This window comes from Brienomyrus brachyistius, chromosome 17, assembly GCF_023856365.1.
Source record: "Brienomyrus brachyistius isolate T26 chromosome 17, BBRACH_0.4, whole genome shotgun sequence".
Taxonomy (NCBI): Eukaryota; Metazoa; Chordata; class Actinopteri; order Osteoglossiformes; family Mormyridae; genus Brienomyrus; species Brienomyrus brachyistius.
In genome coordinates, this window is record NC_064549.1 from 5,461,801 (window position 1) to 5,481,676 (window position 19,876).

General features: G+C 44.4%; 2 protein-coding genes across 4 annotated transcripts; one reads left to right on the forward strand and one right to left on the reverse strand.

Moving 5' to 3' along the window:
- Positions 1-116: 116 nt before the first annotated feature.
- bckdha (branched chain keto acid dehydrogenase E1 subunit alpha) lies at positions 117-4,024 on the forward strand. Its single transcript, XM_048980074.1, has 8 exons — positions 117-349; positions 891-1,067; positions 1,163-1,249; positions 1,401-1,509; positions 1,849-2,010; positions 2,084-2,290; positions 2,978-3,119; positions 3,250-4,024. Exons 1-8 carry the CDS (start codon positions 185-187, stop codon positions 3,590-3,592), a joined length of 1,392 nt encoding a protein of 463 aa, XP_048836031.1. The 5' UTR covers positions 117-184; the 3' UTR covers positions 3,593-4,024.
- A 1,550-nt stretch (positions 4,025-5,574) lies between these two features.
- b3gnt2l (UDP-GlcNAc:betaGal beta-1,3-N-acetylglucosaminyltransferase 2, like) lies at positions 5,575-13,892 on the reverse strand. 3 transcript variants are annotated; one of them, XM_048980077.1, is made up of 3 exons: positions 13,670-13,892; positions 8,949-9,482; positions 5,575-8,031 (listed from the first exon to the last, which is right to left on the reverse strand). In XM_048980077.1, the coding sequence occupies exon 3, from the start codon at positions 7,904-7,906 to the stop codon at positions 6,620-6,622; it is 1,287 nt and encodes a 428-aa protein (XP_048836034.1). In that variant the 5' UTR covers positions 7,907-8,031; positions 8,949-9,482; positions 13,670-13,892; the 3' UTR covers positions 5,575-6,619. The 3 variants fall into 3 exon arrangements, with proteins under 3 accessions (XP_048836034.1, XP_048836035.1, XP_048836033.1); XM_048980078.1 differs by lacking the exon at positions 13,670-13,892 and having other exon boundaries at positions 9,028-9,125; positions 9,249-9,948; XM_048980076.1 differs by lacking the exon at positions 13,670-13,892 and having other exon boundaries at positions 8,949-9,125; positions 9,249-9,947.
- Positions 13,893-19,876: the final 5,984 nt, after the last annotated feature.

Genomic DNA, 19,876 nt, shown 5'->3' on the forward strand with positions numbered 1-19,876 from the left:
ACTGATCTCAATGGGGTAGCAATTGGGAATTACGCTAATTAAGAAAAAATTTTGCGAAACCACATATTTTACGACATCTTTTTCAAACAGCACGTACGCACATTAGTGATAAGCTTTCAGTAAGCCTTTCTTTGTAATATGCATCTCATAACAGATGGCGCGCAGTAAGTTAGGTGCGCAGTAGATGCAGCCGAACATTACGCGTCGTTGCGAGCAGCGGTGTGCGGCGAAGATGGCGGCCCTCATGCACTTTGGAAAGTTATGCAGAATTAAGATTCGTGCGATCGGTCAAAGTTCCAGCTTCAAAGGTTCCCCTACGTGTTTACTGCGCCGGACGTTCAGCATTTATGTGAGTGTCGATAATTTTTTTTATCTCCCTCTTTCGCGTTTATGTAGGCGCACTGTGTCGTTTTTATTAGGCAGCTGATTACCTCGTAGATAAATACTTGCCAAGCAGCCGAATTTCCATGTGCAGGTAATGCCTTTTTGAGTAAGGTTCCCTGAAGATTAAGTAGTACTTCGAACTTCTCTTATCTACTCCTGAGAAGTTCGTGCTGACTGAGAGTTATTAGTAGTATTTTTGTATCATTAAACTACTGTCATGCGAAAATTTCTGTTACCAAAAAAGTGTACTCTGTAATATATGGTGGTTTATGCATACAAGCAGTAATGACTGTGTGGTAAAGTAAATACCAAATGAAGGATCGGGCGGCCTGTAAGCTTTTGGTCTTGAGTCTGTTAGAATAGCATCTCGGATTTCATAAAAGTTAAGGCATATGGTAGCCAGGACTGTAACTACCAATGTGAAATAGGTATTACATGTGCTGTGTCAGTCCCAGGTTAAGTCTTCTCTATCTTCCATTGTTCCCCCCTCCCCAACCCCACTCTAGGGGTGCCTGTCACAGCAGACTTTTGACTCCCCGAGTGATAAGCCACAGTTCCCTGGGGCTTCTGCTGAGTTTGTGGATCAGCTGGAGTTCATCCAACCCAACGTGATCTCTGGCATCCCAGTGTACAGGGTGATGGATCGGAAGGGTCAGATCATAAACCCTTCTGAGGACCCGAAGGTGCTGTGTCTTCAATACGTATGTCTGTCACGTCCCTCGTCGTTCGTCTTCTTATGGTCCCTCTCTGTTCTCTGTGGCCTCCTGCCTCTCACCAGCTATCCAAAGAGACAGTGTTGAAGTTCTATCAAAAGATGACTTTGCTGAACACCATGGACCGCATTCTCTACGAGTCTCAGAGGCAGGTGTGTGGCTGACAGGGGCGCCCCCTGCCCCATCTCCCCCCCCCCCCCCCCCCCCCTTTGTCTTTGCGCAATGGGCTTCAGTTCCCTGGCGTGTGGGAAGAAGCACAGAACGACCATGTTTGTGAACTTTCCCTGTTCGTGTGATTGTCAGGGTCGAATCTCATTCTACATGACCAACTATGGGGAAGAGGGGACTCACGTCGGCAGTGCGGCTGCTCTCGACCCCAGCGACCTGGTTTTTGGCCAATACAGAGAAGCAGGTGAGTTCTGGGTCTTGGCTCTCCAACAGCAGTGAGAGCAGGTCTGTAATATGCTTCGTACACTTCTGGTGAATGAGGACAACGAGGCCTCTCTTTGGTGATCCAGGTAAATTAAAATGAGCGTAGGTCATCCACGTCAGGGAGTGCACCAGCCGTCAGAGTCGGGCTCTCGGGTGTCAGCTGCCAACAGTTGTCTGTTGCATCTAAAAACAAAACTCGAGATGCTGTCAGGATCTTCTGCGGTCCATGCTGGTCTTTTGTCCCTCACTGTCTGCGACTCGCTGCTGGTCTTTTGTCCCTCACTGTCTGCGACTCGCTGCTGCCCCCTGCTGCCCTTAGGTGTGCTGATGTACCGCGGCTTCCCCCTGGACCTGTTCATGGCTCAGTGCTATGCCAACGCCGATGACCTGGGCAAAGGCCGACAGATGCCTGTCCACTATGGGAGCAAGGACCTTAACTTCGTTACCATCTCCTCCCCACTGGCCACACAGATCCCTCAAGGTCAGCATGCAGCTCCCCCCATTCCTCAGGCATCCGTACAGTAATAACAGCTCCTTCCCCCATCCCACCCCAGCGGCCGGGGCAGCATACGCGATGAAGGCCCTTAACTCGAACCGCGCTGTGATCTGCTACTTCGGCGAGGGGGCGGCCAGTGAAGGTGATGCCCACGCTGGATTCAACTTCTCCGCCACCCTGGAGTGCCCCATCATCTTCTTCTGCCGCAACAACGGCTACGCCATCTCCACACCTACCAACGAACAGTACCGAGGCGACGGCATTGGTTAGCTACCCCCCGTACCCCCCCTTACTCTCCCCATTGGCCCCCAATTTGCATCTGATTTCCACCAAACGGATCGCAGTCGTGTGCTGCGTCTGTGTTGGTTTGTGCCGTTGAAACTGTCCTTTGTGCTGCTTTGGTTTCTGAGATATTAATGTTTGTAAGGTCCCCCCCCCCCCCCATTTGCATCTGATTTCGACCAAACTGGTCGCAATTGTTTGTGTGGCGTTTGTGCTGTTAAAACTGTCCTTTGTGCTGCTTCAGTGCAGAGATATTGCTTATTTACATGGTCACGTGACTCCGCCGTTAAGTTGGCCCCCCATTTGCCTCCGAACCGGTCTCGGTAGCTTGTGCCGTTTAAAAATTGTCTGTACTGTTATTTTTTTCTGAGTTATACCTCTTAGTTTATGCCTTCACATGATCGCCATATAGTGCTCAGGCTCGTGGTTCTCATGTTAGCAGAAGGAGGCGCGTTTGACTCCACGACAAAGCCGGACGTAGACTTAGTCAGATTCCGCATTTCAGGATCCTGCTGAATAAATTCAGATTCTCAGCAGCTAACACCCATATGCGTTTCGTATTTGGCACTTTGTATCCATTTTAATTCCCTGCACGTCAGGCTGTGGTGGAGGAACCAACTCCTCCCCCGCCAGCTGACACCCGTCACCACCCTGTGTGTTTGTCCCACAGCCGCGAGGGGCCCAGGCTATGGCATGATGTCCATTCGGGTGGACGGCAACGACGTGTTCGCCGTGTACAACGCCACCCGGGAGGCCCGTCGCAGAGCCGTAGCCGAGAACCAGCCTTTTCTCATTGAGGCCATGACATACAGGTGACACTGTCCAGCGTTCCTCTGACAAAAATTAAAGCACTTTGACTCAGTATGGTGTAGCTCCCTTTCCTCTAGAAGATAGTCATGGGCTGTCTCCGTGACTTCTGTTCCCCCCCCCCCCCCCCACCAGGATTGGACACCACAGCACCAGTGATGACAGTTCAGCCTACCGCTCCGTGGATGAGGTGAACTATTGGGATAAACAGGACCACCCCATCTCCCGGCTGCGACACTACATGACAGCTCGTGGCTGGTGGGCCGAGGATGAGGAGCGATCCTGGAGGAAGCAGTCGCGTCGGCTGGTCATGGAGGCCTTCGAGAGGGCCGAGAGGCGGCTGAAGCCGCGGCCCGATTGGCTCTTCACGGACGTGTATGACGAGAAGCCGGCTGGCCTGCAGAAGCAGCAGGAGGCTCTACAGAGCCACCTGGAGCAGTACAAAGAGCACTACCCTGTGGACCTGTACGACAAGTAAACCCCAAGCAACTTCCACGACTAGATGAACTTCCTTGTTCCCCCTTCCTGGAATTTTTTTTCCCCCCCACTTAATGGTCACTCTTTGCTCATATGACAAACACAGGTGACTTTTCAGAACTGGGGCTTCCCCATGCAGGTTGAAGATTTACATTCCACAGCACAAATCCTGCTCTGCATCCTCAGTGGTACCCGGAAGGATCACATACAGTGGGCAGTTTATATCCGTAAAATGAACAGACACTCGGGACTTCAGCTCACTGCTTGAGTCTGAAATCCGCATGCTTGTATTTCAACACTAATCATTAGTACAGTGTAAGTTTTCTTTACATGAATATATGTTCATGATGCAGAAAAGGTTGGTGGTGGGTGATATTCTCCAGACACCGAGGCTGTTAAACTAGTAACAGTTAATAAAGTTCAATCAACTTGCTTTCTCATGTCTCCCTCATCTGCCCTTCCTTATATTTTCCTTATGCTGTAGGCAAAGGCTTTTGTTGTAGTTGGGTGGTGTGCGTGCATAGTCTCAGCGGTCCGATCGAATATCATCAGGGCCCAGTTGTTCAGATGTAATCTGATTGGATCACATCTTGAAAATGGGTTGTTCAAAAGAAAAATAAAGGACTTCTGAATCAGATCAGATGATGTCATCAAAACCAAGACTGGATCTGGATCAAACCTTCAAACCTTTATAGTACGATTGTGATACGTTTGATCCAAAAAATTAGGATTAGGAGAATTAAGTCACATTGTAAATGTTCTTTTCAAACATATACTGGTAATTTAACTTAACATTGGCTAGTTAAATCTAACGTTCTTTTGCTTCTCTCCTTTCTGTCTTTCTCTCTTTTCTCTCACTCTCATCGCACATGGACCACAGGCTCTTATGTGCCTCTATTTCTCGCATCCTTCGTTTCAGACTGAAAGCCCTCTGTAGAACTCGGTAATTGTCATTTCATGACATTTCAAAGCTGCGGTGGCAATAATTTTGCAGCGACGGTCCATTAGTGCAAAATGTATATAGTGGAAACGCTATGTCCCCTTATCTGTCCTTCTTGTCCTCCTCACCTGTCCTTCCTCATATTTTCCACCTGCCCCCCTCTTCTGTCCTTCCTGTCTTCATGTTCCCCTCACCTGTCCACCCCTCTCAATCCTCCCTTTTCTCTCCACCTGACTGCTTCAACCACTACACTTGTACGTTTTAGCATTTCATGGAGCAGAAAGGAAAATTTCCTTATGTACATCCCTGTCCTCAACATTTCACACAAGCTTTAATAGTGCTTCCCTTTCATGGTTGCTGGTTTTATTTGTGATGCCATTGAACTTCCTTTTTCCCAAAACACATCTTGCGTTATGGTCACATCTCTACTTCACCAACATTTTGCGAAGTGTTTCATTCGCTCAGCATGAAATTAACTTTCAGAAGCAGATGTCAGCTAGTTTAAACTAGTTTGAAGCAGCTCACACAGAAATACCACAGAAACCATAATGCTGAATCCCCTTTAATCATTTTGCACAGAGTGGAAGAGTATTAAAGCTTTCAAAGGAAGAGTCAGGCATTGCACTGGTCTGAAGGCAGCATAGCAGAAAGTGGCTACATTTCCAGAGGTCACGTGACCAGGTGGCAGGTGCAGGCTCTGTCCACAGATAGTCTGGGTAGGTTTAAAGGAGCAACAGACAAAGCTTAAAAAACTCTTAAGCAGAGAGATGATGGTAAATGTGTGGTGAACACCTGGTTACTGGATCCCATTGTGGGTCCAGCTGTGTGTTCATGTGCGTGTGTGACGGTGGAACTGAAATAACCTCTGCTCAGTGACTCAGGGCTCTGGGGGGTGTGCGTGTCAGTATTGTTATTTTTCGTTGTTATTTCCTGTGCTTCTCAGAATAGGGTACGTTTCCACAAGAGCCTGCCAGGGTAAGCAGTTTGTGAATTTTGGACACATTGCCTGTTCACAGACACAATAAACAAATAAACCACACAAGAATATTTGCATTATTTAATCGGTTTCAGGAGTGTCATGCACAGTGCTCTGTCTTTCAATGACTATTTGTACATTTGGTGTCCTATGTAAACCTGACAGGGAGTAGATTTGTGTTGGGCCAAATACAATTTGCTTGTGATCAACTCTCCATTTAACAGCTACACGTTTATTTCCAAGATCAGTCAGCCTGTGTTTACATGTCCACATCTTAACCTCGATTACCGAAACTCCCAAAGCCGTCCTTAGTCACGTTTAACACAGGCCTCCCTATCATAGTTTGCTGGTTTTGTTTGCGATGCCATTGAACTGTCATTTACCCAAAACACATCTTACATTACCTTTACGTTTTATTACTTTTTTTTTTATTGTAAAAGTTAAATCACACCTCTACTACACGAGCAAACTATCAGAATTAACTGGAACAAGCTCGAGATTGCTTTTTTTTATGGTATAACATTGTATATAGACTGCTTCTGGATCGCTGCTGCTATCTTTGTGTTCACGTTTTGATGAGTATGGCCTGCCTCGCTACTGCAAATTACCCAGCTGCTTCCACACTACGCTGGTAGCCGATTGGTCAGCACAAGCAGGATTCTGCAACAGGAAAAAGCATCTTCCCAATTGTCTGAACTTTGTGCATCTCTATATGAACCTCTGAAATGTAGCCTAATTCTATGGTCGATCAGCTCTGAGTCTGAGTGTCCATTTACCACCTGTAACTACACCTGACCATTTCAGATGTCTAAGAGGCCTATTGTCTCATTTTCAGGGTCTGGAGGCTGTAGGGATTCAGAAATCTGAGGCTGTCCGTCATGTGGTTTGTGTTTGCCGTGTTCTCCGCTGCATCGTCACGATGTATTCATTGCACTTCTGTGTTCTCAAGAGAGCCTGCAGCTCACACTCCATGGACTCCTCAAATGCCACTTGACTTTCACTGGGCTTCTAAAAGCTTCGCCTGATGCCTAGTGACCTTCATTTTTGGAGACCTCAGCCCTGCCTGGAATCCTTTTTGTCCTCTTCCCCACACTCCACCACAAGGGGGCGCATCAGCAGGTGAGCAGGGGGCTGTGCACGTATCTCCATAGCCGCAGGGTCTGCTGCGGGCTGCGTCGGTGCACCAGGATCAGATTCTTGTGCACGCAGGCATTCTCTCTGTCTTCCTGGCGTATATCAAATGTTTTGAAGCCTTCGTGGGCTTCAGGCTTGATCCCCAGTGCCTGGAAGCACAGCCCAGTGTACACATCATCAATGGAGAAAAAGGGGATGTACTTGGACACCCTGTAGAGCGCTGTCAACAGGTTCCCAGAAAACAAAAAGCCACCCCCACCAGCATACGGGGAGTAGCCACCTTCATAGAAGGTGTTGGGGACATAGTATTTGCTGTAATGATCACGTACGGGGTCAGTGTTAGTGATTATGTGACCCAGGTAAAGCGTCGAGGCTTTGTTTGCATCCAGGGTACGGAGGTAGTCAAGCATGGTTTGGGTGTTGACGAAAACGTCGTCATCCCCTTTGAAAACGAAAGTGACACGCGGGCAGCGTGTCAGGGACCACCGGAAGAAAGCGTTCTCCTTCAGAGTCAGGTTGTAGAAGGTATCCTTAAAGTCCCATTGCAGCAAATCTCCAAAATGCCGCGCCTCAAATGACAACAGCTGCCGCAGGTTGGGGTCGTCCACAGACCACATGCCCAGGAGGAAGACTGTGCGCACTCGGAGCCCTCCCTCGTACACCTTCTCCTGCCCCCACGTCTGACGCACGGCCTGCCGTCGCTCAAAGCTACCGGGGACTGATTTGATGGCGAAGAGGAGATAGACCTCCCCGTCGTCCTCCTCTGACTGGCACTTGTGGGGCTGGTCGATTAGAATCGGAGGATCACGGCACTCCATACCACTCAAGAAGTCTTGGTAGTCTTGTGGGTAGGACTTGAAATCCTGGATGTTGGTACTCAGTGACTCCAGACTAATGGCCGAGCATTTGGACCAGTCCCCAGTGTCGGCCTCGGTGACGTTGTCCTTTGAGTCCAGCTTCCGGAAGAGAGAATGCTGCTTCCTGTTCCAGAACGCAGTGCTCTGGTGAATGGCCTTCCGGTAGTTGTCAGAAATTTCGACCGGAGGGCCTGAGATCAGAGGCGGCAAGAGATCGGTATTTTGCAGGACGGGGGGCGTGGTCATGCTGACGATGACTTCCTGAAGAGCCGGAGCGGGATTGACTTCCTGCATGAAGAGCTTTCGGGAGAGGTTCACGTCCGACCTCAGAGAAGAATAGAGCACCACAAGGAAAGCGCTGCTGCTCAGGGCAATAGCGACAAAGACCTTGGCGTGCCTCATCTTCATTTTGGGAGAAACTAATGCAAGGCGTTTCCGCGAGGGCCACTCGTCGCTAGTCTGGGGTGGTGGCAGGTCATGGACAGCGCAGGTGCCACTCAAATCCACACCGATTCATATGTAGCCTCACCTGGCTACAAGAGAAAAAGAAAAACATTAGTTAGCCTGCAATATCTGTTAACAACCCCCCCTCCCCCCACACACACACACACACACAGAACTTTCATGCTCCGAGCTATATCCTTCTTGCAGTATTCATTCCACAGAGACCTGAAATAGTACGGTGGGGGGAGAAAAACGTTTTAATTTAGTTTCAATTTAGTATTCAACTAAAACGTTTGAGGTATAAAAAGTGCATAAACTTAGCTGCCACGTGGTCACATCAACAATTTCCCTTGTGGTCTGGAAGAACAACACACTGGCAATTAAACCTTAGCTAACAGTCAGCCATATTCAGCTCAGCCAAAGCTATACGACGAGAAAAAGGAAAGCAAAGTGTGTGTGTGTGTGTGTGTGTACGGCAAAACACGCAGGAGGACAAACGTACGATAAACGATAAACGAAAAATAAAGGCCAACTGTAGGATTAATAGTGAGTGACTTGGCAGGAAGCCTCCCGTGGCAGCGATGGATTTGCGATGTCCTGGGGGGCTAATTAGAGCTTAAAAACGAGCCACACGCAGGGATAACAGCGCGTCTGACTCCTGGGGGGAACAATCAGTCCTGGGCTCCAAGAGAGCAGCGGGAGCGGCAGCGTGTCACTGCCGGCGGCCGAGCGATTCACTGCCGGCGCGTTTCTAAAGATTAAAATGCGTCTCCCGTCAGCTATGTACAAAAAATTAAACGATCCCTATGTATAACCTACTGTTTGACCTTAGGATAGTCCGAAACGACCCCGAACGTCAATAAAGACCGCAGTTTAGTCGCACACCATTTGATAAAATTTCATTTTCGCTTTCAGTTAACTGTAATAGTCCGCATATTTTCTTACTTTTAAAGTTGCTAACCAATATAGTTAACCCTAGATATTAGAACGAGAATGCACTCGTTACCTGTTATCGTCGTTTTCTTCAGTCCAAAAAGAAAAGGCAGGATCGCGACATGCGTGCGACTTTATATACCCCAACTTACGCCGCTCCAGCGTGGCGTAATGAACTCGCCGATCCGGTTGGGATGCTTTAGACTGGGGCCGCATTCCATCTTTCCAGTCAATCGTCTCTGTCTGAAGCCTGTAAATATCGTAATCCACAAGAAGGAAGTGATAATCGGTGTTTCGGAAAGGTCGCCGACCACAGTAGCCTAACACATTAAATGCGGTGCTTCGGAGCGCCGATGTAAAGCAGGAAACTCACTTCTCGGTAACGGATAAATTGAAGTATTCCAGGGAACAAATGTGCGATTAAATGCGGTGAGGGCATACGGTCTTGTCCTTGTGATAGATTCAAAGCGAAGGTATCAGGCGAGCGGAAACAGGCGATAAGAGGCAGACTCCGTGGGCACTTCCGTGTGGGGCTTGATGTCAGACCGCAGTTGATCCGCGGCACGGCGTCCCACCCACGGCGGTGCCAGTCGATTCACATACCAACCTTTCAGGGTACAACTCTGTGCAATTATTAAAAGACCTTGAACAGATCATGTTAGCAGGCAGTAGGAGAAAAATAACGGCCTTTGTACTAACTACAAGGGTGACACAAAACTGACCGAACTTCCTGCAGCAATAATTAAAATACTAAACGCATTGAAGACAGATATATTGTTACATATTACAAAAATTCTCGGAACAAACGTATCAAATGTAATACAAATGTAAAATCCTGTGTAAAATCATTATTATAGTATTGCTCCAACAGTAATGCTGGGAGCCGAAAAAAACACAAAATCGACCAGTGCCAGACATATAGAACCAGCAAAGGAGAACAGGCTTGGCAAAGCTGGTTATATTATAGCTGTATTTACAGATTTATCAGACCATCCTGCCATCATGGGAAAAAAATGAAGGGTTTCCTTGTCACTTAGCAATATCTTTCCTTTGTCCCGAGTTACAAGGTGTAGGTTAAGGTGTAGAACTGCGTAGTATTAGTAATATAAGGCTGACTCACAACACTATTGAAGGCCTTCCAACTGGGCGTAAAAGTGCATTCCTTCTTAGGTGCTCCAGTAACTCAACAAGTAGAACAAGAAATGTTAACAATGTGGATTAAAATCACAGGGAGCATACCTAAACGCTTTCCTCTACAGAAAGTTCCTTTGGATAAATGTAAAAGAAAAAAAATGTTTGCTGCAAGTACTATAACACCCAAAACAACTCAGAATGCTGTATATGTGTAAGGTATTCAAATGGGGCTTTTCCACTGCCACCAGGAACCGAGCCGTACCTGAGCCGTACTGGAAACTGATGGTTTTGCAATGTAAAGTATGCAGGCTGAACCCGAGCTGTACCCGTGCTGACTAGCAGGGCTAAAAGCACACCTAATCCGAGTTGGTTGTGGTTTTCTGGAAATTGGGCATATATAATTTTCACCATACTTATCACATGCTGAAGGAGGAAGGGGGTCTTAAGTGCCCCCTGTCTTGTCCCATTCTATTTGTTGTTGCACTTTTTGGCTACAGGGACAAGAAAAAACCAGCGATCTGTATCAATATGCGCGGATTATGTATTCCCAATAACTCAGAACGTGAATTTCTAACCTCCTACTTTAAAAACCATTACAGAAAGAATGTATAAGCTGGAACTGCACTGTAAGTAGTCTCTCTTTGTGGTGTGAGGCAGGTACAGCCTGGTTTCTGTGTGCCAGAAAAGCGCTGAAAAGTGTGCAGTTCTGATCAGGGTGGTGGTGCAAGTGCTGTCTGTAACATTTGCTGATTGGGGGGAGGGGGGTGTAATCACGCTGACTAAAATTTAAATAACAGATATTTAGCTACAGTTTCAATGATCATATTATCTTATATCCATAAATTTAGCTTGATGCGGCCCCTACTTTTTGAGAAAAAATAATATATGATTATTGTATCCAAGACAAAACTTAAGAATGTAAGTCATGTTAGGCACGTGAAAGCTGGAAAGAGCGGCAGTTGATAATATCGTGGCTCAACAAGAACAAACCTGTTCCCTCTGTTTCACTCGTACATTGACAATAGCCATCTGGAAAATCTGTGCATCTATCAAACACTGAGTAACCGGCAGATCATTGTGTTTTTATTCAAAGCTACACACCCATATATAAGCAAAAGTGAACAAGTAACAACTCAGTATGACATTTTAACCTTTGATGCTTTTAGCCTAAATAATACTCCTGTTTGGGAGTCTGTGACAATTTCAAAAGTAGTTTTGGGTCTCTTGAGGAATACCACTAAACTAAACCAATAATATATATACAAACACCATTTTTCAGAAAAGTTAGGGTATTTTCTAAAATGCAATAAAAACAAAAATCTGTGATATGTTAATTCGTGTGAACCTTTAACTGACAAAAATACAAATACATTTTCAACAGTTGTACTGACAAGCTGAATTTAATTTAGTAAATATACACAAAGTTAGAATTTGATGAGTGCAACCCACTCAACAAAAGTTGGGACTGAAAAGTGGACAGAATATTCTGGAAACATTAAGCAGGTTAATTGTTAGCAGGTGAGGTATCAGGAGTGACGTAAAAGCAGCATCCATCAAAGGCACAGTGAGAATTCTTGAGAGAATTGTTAGTCAATTCAAAATTAACATTCCTATTGCCAGACTGCAAAGAATTTAGGTTTGGCAAAATCTACACCATTGCTAAATGTCCATGATCTTTTGAGCCCTCAGGCAGCACTGCCTAGAAACTGTCATGCTATCGTGACAACAATAGCCAAGTGGGTGCAGGCGCATGTTGTTAAACCATTGTCTATTAACACAGTCTGCCGCTGTATCAAGAAATGAAACTTGAAAATGTATTGCGTAAGGACAAAGCTATACATCGACTCTATGCAAAAAACGCCAGTGAGTTCTCTCTGCCCAAGCTCATCTCAGATGGACTGAAAGACTGTGGGACCATGTGCTGTGGTCAGATGAGTCCACGTTTCAGCTTGTTTTTGGGAAAAAAAACAGGTGCTGAATCACAGATGAAACCGACCAGCGTAAGGTGTAAAAGCCAGCATCTGTGATGGAGTGGGGGTGCCTCAGTGCCAACGGCCTGGGTGACTTGCATGTATGTGAAGGTATCATTGACTCTGAGGCATATATTAGGATTTTAGAGGGACACATGTTTAGACATGAAGTCTTACATCATGCAAGAATGGACAACATTTCCAATTGCAAAATTACTACTATTAGTTCCCTCAGTTCCAGAATGAATAAAAAGCATTATTATGTCTCTGTCCCAACTTTTGTTGAGTGTGTTGCAGCAATCAAATTCTAACTTTGCATGCTTTTACAAAAACACAATTAAGCTGGTTAGTGAAACTGTTGAAAACCTATTATTTGTACTTTTACAGTTAAATAAATGTTCACATAAAAAGAAAAATCCGTCCAATATTTTAAACTGCCCGTCATATTCAGGGTCATGGGGGTCTGGAGCCGGTCCTGGAGGCTATGGGTGCGAGGCAGGAAACAACCCAGGATGGGGCGCCAGCCCATCACAGGGCACACTCACATGCCATTCACACACACGTGCACAGATACAGGAAATTAGGTAACTCCAATTAGCCTCAGCATGGACTGTGGGGGGAAACCGGAGTACCTGGAGGAAACCGCACGGTGACACGAGTTGAACATGCAAACGCCACACACATGGAACCCTGGCAGCAACTCAAACCCAGGTCCCGGAGGTGTGAGGCATCAGTGCTAACCACTGCACCACCGTGCTGCCCCAAAACAAAAATCTGATTCATTAATTTATTACATTTTAGAAAATATTCCAACTTTTCTAGGAATGGAGTGTGTATAATTTGACTTCACCTTACTTTTCAGGCACATGCAACAGGAGGATGGGGGTTCAAAGTACTCCTGTCTTGTCCCATTCTGTTTATTGTTGCCCTGTTTGGCCAGCAGGTGTCACTGGCTATCCCGTTCATTTCTGTGTTTAGTACCTGTCCCTAGTGTGTTTCCCTGTTCCCTGGGCTATGGTTGTGGCTGAATGGGCTAGGCATGCAGCTGACAACTGTGCTTCCCTACCATTGTGGGTTTGTTGTTGAATATTTTGTATTTTGTTTTTCCCCTTCTTAGTTATCCTGTGTTCCTGTTATTTCTGTATTGGTTCTTGATTTTGTGCCTACTTGTATTTAGTTTTGTATTCCTGTCCTGTTCCTCTTAGTATTTTATTCTTGAGTCTTTCTTGATTGTTAATAACCATCACCTGCTCTTCTTTATTCCTATACTTAGTTAATCTCCAAGCATATGCACATGTTTCCTGTCTAGCCCTATTTATCTATGTATGATGATGAGAACCCTTTATTGCTGTTGCAATACACCATGTCACTAGTCACAAGTACCAGTGAAAAAACTGGCCATCAACCGACCACACATATACACAAACATCACAGTAGGGGGTAAACCGGTCGGGAGACAGGGGCAGAGAATAGAAAAGAAACAGAATAACATGAGGAGAGAGGAGGAGAATAAAAAAACAGCCCCTAGACTGTACTCCAGTGGGGAGGACATTGTAGGAACCGAAAAAAACACCTCAGCAACATAAGCACATGGTCACTACACCTTACAACATAAAAATGCCAGACTTGCAACAGGTGAGGGAAAAGGGGAGGTGGAGGTAGTCCAGCACAGACAAACAGCCATATATACCTGCCCTTTCCCTCAGTTGGTCGTTGTAGTTCTAACCTCCCAATGCCGCAGTATGACCAACAGGATTAGCCACGTAGCCGTTGCACATTACGCCGTAGCCTGATGCCTGTAGTTACATTTCTGGGGAGGTACGCATCAGGCTACATCGTAGTATACATGACTACACTATATCTATGCCATAATGGTAGTGTAGATTCTACGCAAAATAATAAATCAGCCTTAAGCCGTGCACATCACCCCCCACGATTCAAGCATCTGCCCCTAAGGGAACAGACTGTCCACCAATGTTAAATATGCAGTCTATCTTGTTCCGGGTTGTACTGTTAAACTCTCCTGCAGAACTGGTTTGTGCCGTATGCAAATGGAACTTTGGCTTATTCTTGTAACACCTTTGAACACTTCCTATAAGTGCTTCACACATTTTGTCAGCTTTATTTTTAACTCAGTCATTAATTTCACTTCACTTAATGAGAAGTACATGAACACAATTAAAATAAGGGAAAGAGGGGGGGGCGTATCTGTTCATCCAAACAGCTCCTTCATAGATTGTTTTGAAAAAAAGCATGCAGGGTCCATCCATCCATCCATTTTCCAAACTGCTTATCCTACTGGGTTGCGGGGGGTCCGGAGCCTATACAGGAAGCAATGGGCACGAGGCAGGAAACAACCAAGGATGGGGGGCCAGCCCATTCGCAGAGCACACTCACACATCATTCACTCACACATGCATACCTACGGGCAATTTAGTAACTCCAATTAGCTTCAGCATGTTTTTGGACTGTGGCGGGAAACCGGAGTACCTGGAAGAAACCCACGATAACATGGGGAGAACATGCAAACTCCACATACATGTGACCCAGGCAGAGACTCGAACCCAGGTCCCAGAGGTGCGAGGCAACAGTGCCAACCATTGCACCACCATTGTTATTATTAAATATTCTTATACACACTGATGTTTAAAAGTGTTCTGATATAGGAACTGAACAGTGAAGCACAGCACCTGAAAATGTTTGAGCTTTCAGTTAAACACTAAAGGTATTAATTACTACACAATTGAATATTAAGTTACAAGTTATCAGAGAGGATAAAAAAGACAATGAGAAAATATAGCAACAGATAGTGGGTGGATCCAACCAATCAGATCAGACAAGACTTTTCTTTTTGAATATGAGTAACATATTGTTATGTGTTCTCAAGTGTTCATTTGTATCTCTGAAATGGTGTAAAAGTTCCTCAAAGTGATTTAATCTATAATATTGTTTTAGCATTTTTGAATTAAGCCTGTTCTCTTGGTGCTGCTCAGTTTCAGAGGCATTTTTGTTCAGATTCCATATAACTCCGTGAGGAGATTCCTGACGTTTTCACCTGTTCCTGTCCACCAACCTACCAACAAACTGCTGCTTGCCAGCCATATCCATGAGGACTTTTCACACAAGGTGGTAGGTGTCATGGGAATGTTTTATGGGCATACTGAGGGTGACATTTTTTCAGGCATGCATGAAGCCCCAAAATTATCATGAAAGCAGAAACTGCACCCGCCATTCCTGCATGCCTGACTCACAATATCCACCCTGGGGAAAAAAAAAAATCACATTGTTGATTAATCCTATCACCATAACTACTTCTTGTCATGAACCCGGGTGGTTCTGGCAGAAAGGCGTGGCATGTTTCTGGCAAGAAGGAATGTGGACGACCCACATGCGGCTCGGGAACTCTACAAAACAAAATGGACAAAGAGGGGTCAAAACTAAAAAAGAGGAAAAACAAAGACTAACTACAAATTGGGGAGGGAAACAAGGCACATGTGGGCGGGCTACAAATAACAGAACACTCAACATCAGTTACATACATCAGCAACAAACATCAATGAACCACTGGAGGACTGAACTGAGGAGGGGACTTAAATACTGAAACTAAACCGGGTAACGACACAGCAGGAGTGAAACATGAAACAACCAATCGGGGAGAACACACAAGGACTGACGCAAGAAAACAGCGCGAAGAAAACGGGTGAAACTAATTAATAACTTAAGGGAAACTGGGACATCACAAGGAAACTGAAACTGACAGAAACAGAATATAACACTGGGGAAATAAGAGAGACAAGTAAAGCACAACCAAGGCACAAAGCAAGAAACCAAAACAGAACAAACCACAAAATCACAGGAACTAGGAAAACTGATGAAACAAAACACAAAAACAGAGGAGACAGGATTTGAACACACAACAGAGGAATTAACAGGTGGCTATACACTCAGCTTGTTGAGCCATGCGATTACTTGGCAAACAGAGGGAACACTAAAGATTTTGACAATGGGGTAGACAGGAACGACTGGGACAAACAGGTGCTGACCATGACACTTCTCTACTTTAGAATGTGTGAAATCTCGGTGCACCACAGTGGGTGAGGAACCTAATGCAAGAGAGATTACTTCACATTGTGGCTTAAAAATAAGAAATAAAAGAAACCCAGACAGGCTGCTTTATTTTCTTCAGATGCATCCTACAGCAACACAGCGAATGTTCTCAGAATACATAACATTCAACTTTCAAACACTCTAGGTCATGTACACAGGTAACAGTCATGCAGAGTTCCAGAACAAAGAACAGCAAAGATCCTACCGCTTTTTTGTTCCTTAAACAGAACAGTAAATATATCTGCTCAGTTGCCACTGAAGTAGTCAAAAAACAATGGGACAGACCATTATCAATCTTGGGTATAAGAGGACTGGACATATCCTTCAAAGGTCAATTTTATTGTAGCTTTCAGCATGGTATGTACAGCTGAACACTTAGAGGTGAATAAACTGAAGCACATATGAAATCATTGTCTATGAGTTTATCATGAAATCTATGAGTTTACTACACCGGAGTGTTAACATACTAGCATGGAGCTGTAATGTCTCTGACTTTGCATATATGTGCTATGTGCTACTGAGCTAGATATTCCTCATTTGTGAGATTGAGTCTTGTGTGTCAGATAATATGCAAGTGTACTTCCTCCTCCTCCCCCAGAAGCATTTCTATGTCTTGCCGAACATGAATACAAGCACTAGGATGAAACGGTCTAAAGGTTAATTTCTGTCAGTCTCGTTTTCCCAGTTCACATACTTTGTGGACACGACTGAATAAATTAAATATTTAAATACCTCTTCCAGGTAAGCAAATATTAGTTATCAGAATAACCTTAGCAAGGCTTCATTTTCAGTTAAGTAGTGGGATTGTTAAACCCATAACTGGGATCTTTAGGGCAACTGAATATTATTATAACCTTCTAAAGTACATAATTTTTTATTGATTCCCATATAAATATTTTTTTGACAATTTATTGAAAATCTCTGCTCAGTAAAAGACACCAGAGAGAATGGTGTACTGTGGTGTTCCCATGCCAACTGACAGGGGAACACCTTCCTTTCAGAAATCCATTCAGAAATGCTGCATTCTGTATGTACGCTTAGGTCACTATAGCTATTGCGTGACTCCTTTGTCAAAAGTACAATGGTTTTTTTTTATATATATATGTGTGTGTGTGTGTGTGTGCAGAGGAGACAACCGCAGCTAGAACCTAGCAGGATTTAAAGTGCTTGAAAGTGTAATGTAAACAAGGCTAAAAAAAACATTTATGAAATATGTCCCAGCAAAGCACTATCAAGTACCGTAAATGACTTCCAGTGCCCCAGGTTGCCATGTTAGGGAGAACTCTAAATGAATCATCATCGCCCAAACCCTTTCAGTGGCGCCTCAGCATCATTGTGGCATTCATATTATTTTAAATATACCAGCAGCGAAAACCCATTTGCCACGCAGAATGTCTTACATTCATTTTTCCAGATCTCAGTTAGTCCTATTTAGAGTGTATCATTTAACAGTTTAATTTAGAAAAGGATTGATAATGTAGGAAAATGGAAGAAAAAAAAACATGTCAATGTGGCAAATAAAGACAACCCTCTTCTCCAGGAAACAGAAGCCCCTACGGGTGTATAGTTCCGCGCCGTCGCGCGTCTCCACGTCGTCCGTCCCTTGGCTCGTCAGCGGTCTCTTGTGGCGCGTCGACAGCTTCACACCGAGTGCCTGATCCTCCCTAGTCACCTCAAATCCCCAGCCTGCTAAGGGTGTTTCCCGGGGAGTTTAACCTGCATTTTACCTGTTTTTCTGTCGCGTTCGTTTTGTTCCAATCTATTTTCCACTTTGGGAGTAATAATCCTGCGTAAATTTAAAATTCTTGTCATGGTTTGCGTTTGAAATGTACAAAAAATAATAGTGACAGTCGCCATTAAATACCCTCCTCTTTTAAATATTTAATGTATGATACTTAATATGGCCGGTTCCAGGACTCTGGTTATCCCGGTTCTCTCTCATGCAGTCGAAAAACTGAAGCTCGAGTCCATAAACAATTGAAATGACATATAAAGCCCGTCACTGTGCGAAAGGAAATAAATTTGTACTTGAATACCAAACTGATGTCTATGCGAAATTTTATTCCGCAACAAAATAATTCGGAACAAATAACGCTAACAGCAAAACCTGGTAGATGAATAATTGTTCTGTGAAGGACGACTGCCTTACTTGATGTCAAATGCGGATTCAAATGTATGGTAGTTTTAATAACTTAATTCTTTATATTCCACACTGTTAGGTTTAAGCTACAAGACATTGAACGATACATGAGATGAAATCAGTATGATTTTGTCGATGTCAATTTAGATAAAGTATAAAATGATTTGCCTTCCCTTGTCATCTGACTTCGTTTTCAGTCGAAATATTCAAACATTACCTACAATTACTTTAAATAGATTTTATTCAGTGAATGTCCTTTTCGCTCGTAGTGTGCCACAGTAATGGCTGTGTACTTCTGGTAATCAGTCGTCACCGTGCTACTTGAAAGCTCAAGATCGAATACTGCACGGAAGGGAAAGGGCTGCGCTGTAGCAGAGCGCAGGGCCGTAACGGGGATTGCAGGACACACTTCTCATTCTCCATGGTAAAGGGATTCTCCTCTCCCCCGGTGCAGTTAACCCTGGTTACACTGACTGCTGTGTTCAATCAGAACCTTGAGAAGCGCCCGTCAGATCCCATCCACTACAGTGTGTAAGCTTTTCATCTTCATGCGCTGCAACTACTTGAAATCGGAGCTGCGTGCAGAATGGCCGAAATCAAAATGTCGTCCTTATACTGTCATTGTCACACAGTACCAATAGTCAGTGTGAAGGTCACACATAGTTACAGTCGTATATTCAGATTCTCACACCTATCAGGACCGCTCGCTAAGATGCTCTTTTCAAAATGTATTTTTATTTATTTATTTATCTATTTATTTATTTTTATACTTCAAACAAACCCATATAACCCCACCCAACGCGCGATAGTGTTTTAAGCTATATTTCAAATCTAGCCAATCAAAAACGGAAAAAAAACACAAAGACACGCCCACTCATTAATGATCTCCGCACAGCGTCAGTCCTTTGAACTGAGACCAATCGACGACAAAGACATCCTATGTCAACACCGCCCATTTCTTTGTGACGTGTATATCTGTCTTCCAATAACCAGAGGTGTTTTTAAATCGGGAACAGCCAGTGCTCATAGGGGCGGTTTTGGGACCCAAGAAGGGGTTTCCGATTCATTTGCCTGACGATTAAACTGTACACCACAAGAAGAAAGGCGATTTTAAGTTATCTTAATGTTTGTTTTAATAATGGAAGACAGTGGAAAAGTATAAAATTATAAAATCAAGAATATAGTTTGTCTCAACAGAATCACTTTTTTTCTAGTGCTAATTTTTCACAAAACAAAAATATACAGTTAAATTGAGCCTTGGGTGATGTAGATTTTGTGGAAAAATAGATTCCATTTCAGTAATCTATTAAGGTTCATTTGGTTCAGACCCTTATTGAAAAATGCACCAAACCACACAAAATACACCCAGGAAGCAGATCTGCTGGAGGAAACCAAATAAACCACTCAGAGAGCAGGGCTAATTTTGGATGGAACCCTGATAGTTTGGGGTGACAGTATTACAAAATGTTTCTTAAGGTGACTAATTTTTCTTCTTTTTAAATGCTATTTTGTCCATAGTGGTTATGCGGTCCCCTGCCATTCACCAGGAGAAACTGTTTGAAGATGTATGGGATAATTCTTTTTGCATTTGCCTCTAATGCTAATTTATATGTGGGCTCATTATATGTGGGCTCCGGAGGTCAAAACTCT

Excerpts from the sequence above, each read along its gene's own strand:
- bckdha (XM_048980074.1), top strand. The coding sequence starts at position 185 with ATGCAGCCGAACATTACGCGTCGTTGCGAGCAGCGGTGTGCGGCGAAG. Across the intron at positions 1,068-1,162 it reads ACCCTTCTGAGGACCCGAAG|CTATCCAAAGAGACAGTGTT; the intron begins GTGCTGTGTCTT and ends GCCTCTCACCAG. Across the intron at positions 2,011-2,083 it reads GGCCACACAGATCCCTCAAG|CGGCCGGGGCAGCATACGCG; the intron begins GTCAGCATGCAG and ends ATCCCACCCCAG.
- b3gnt2l (XM_048980077.1), bottom strand. The coding sequence starts at position 7,906 with ATGAAGATGAGGCACGCCAAGGTCTTTGTCGCTATTGCCCTGAGCAGC.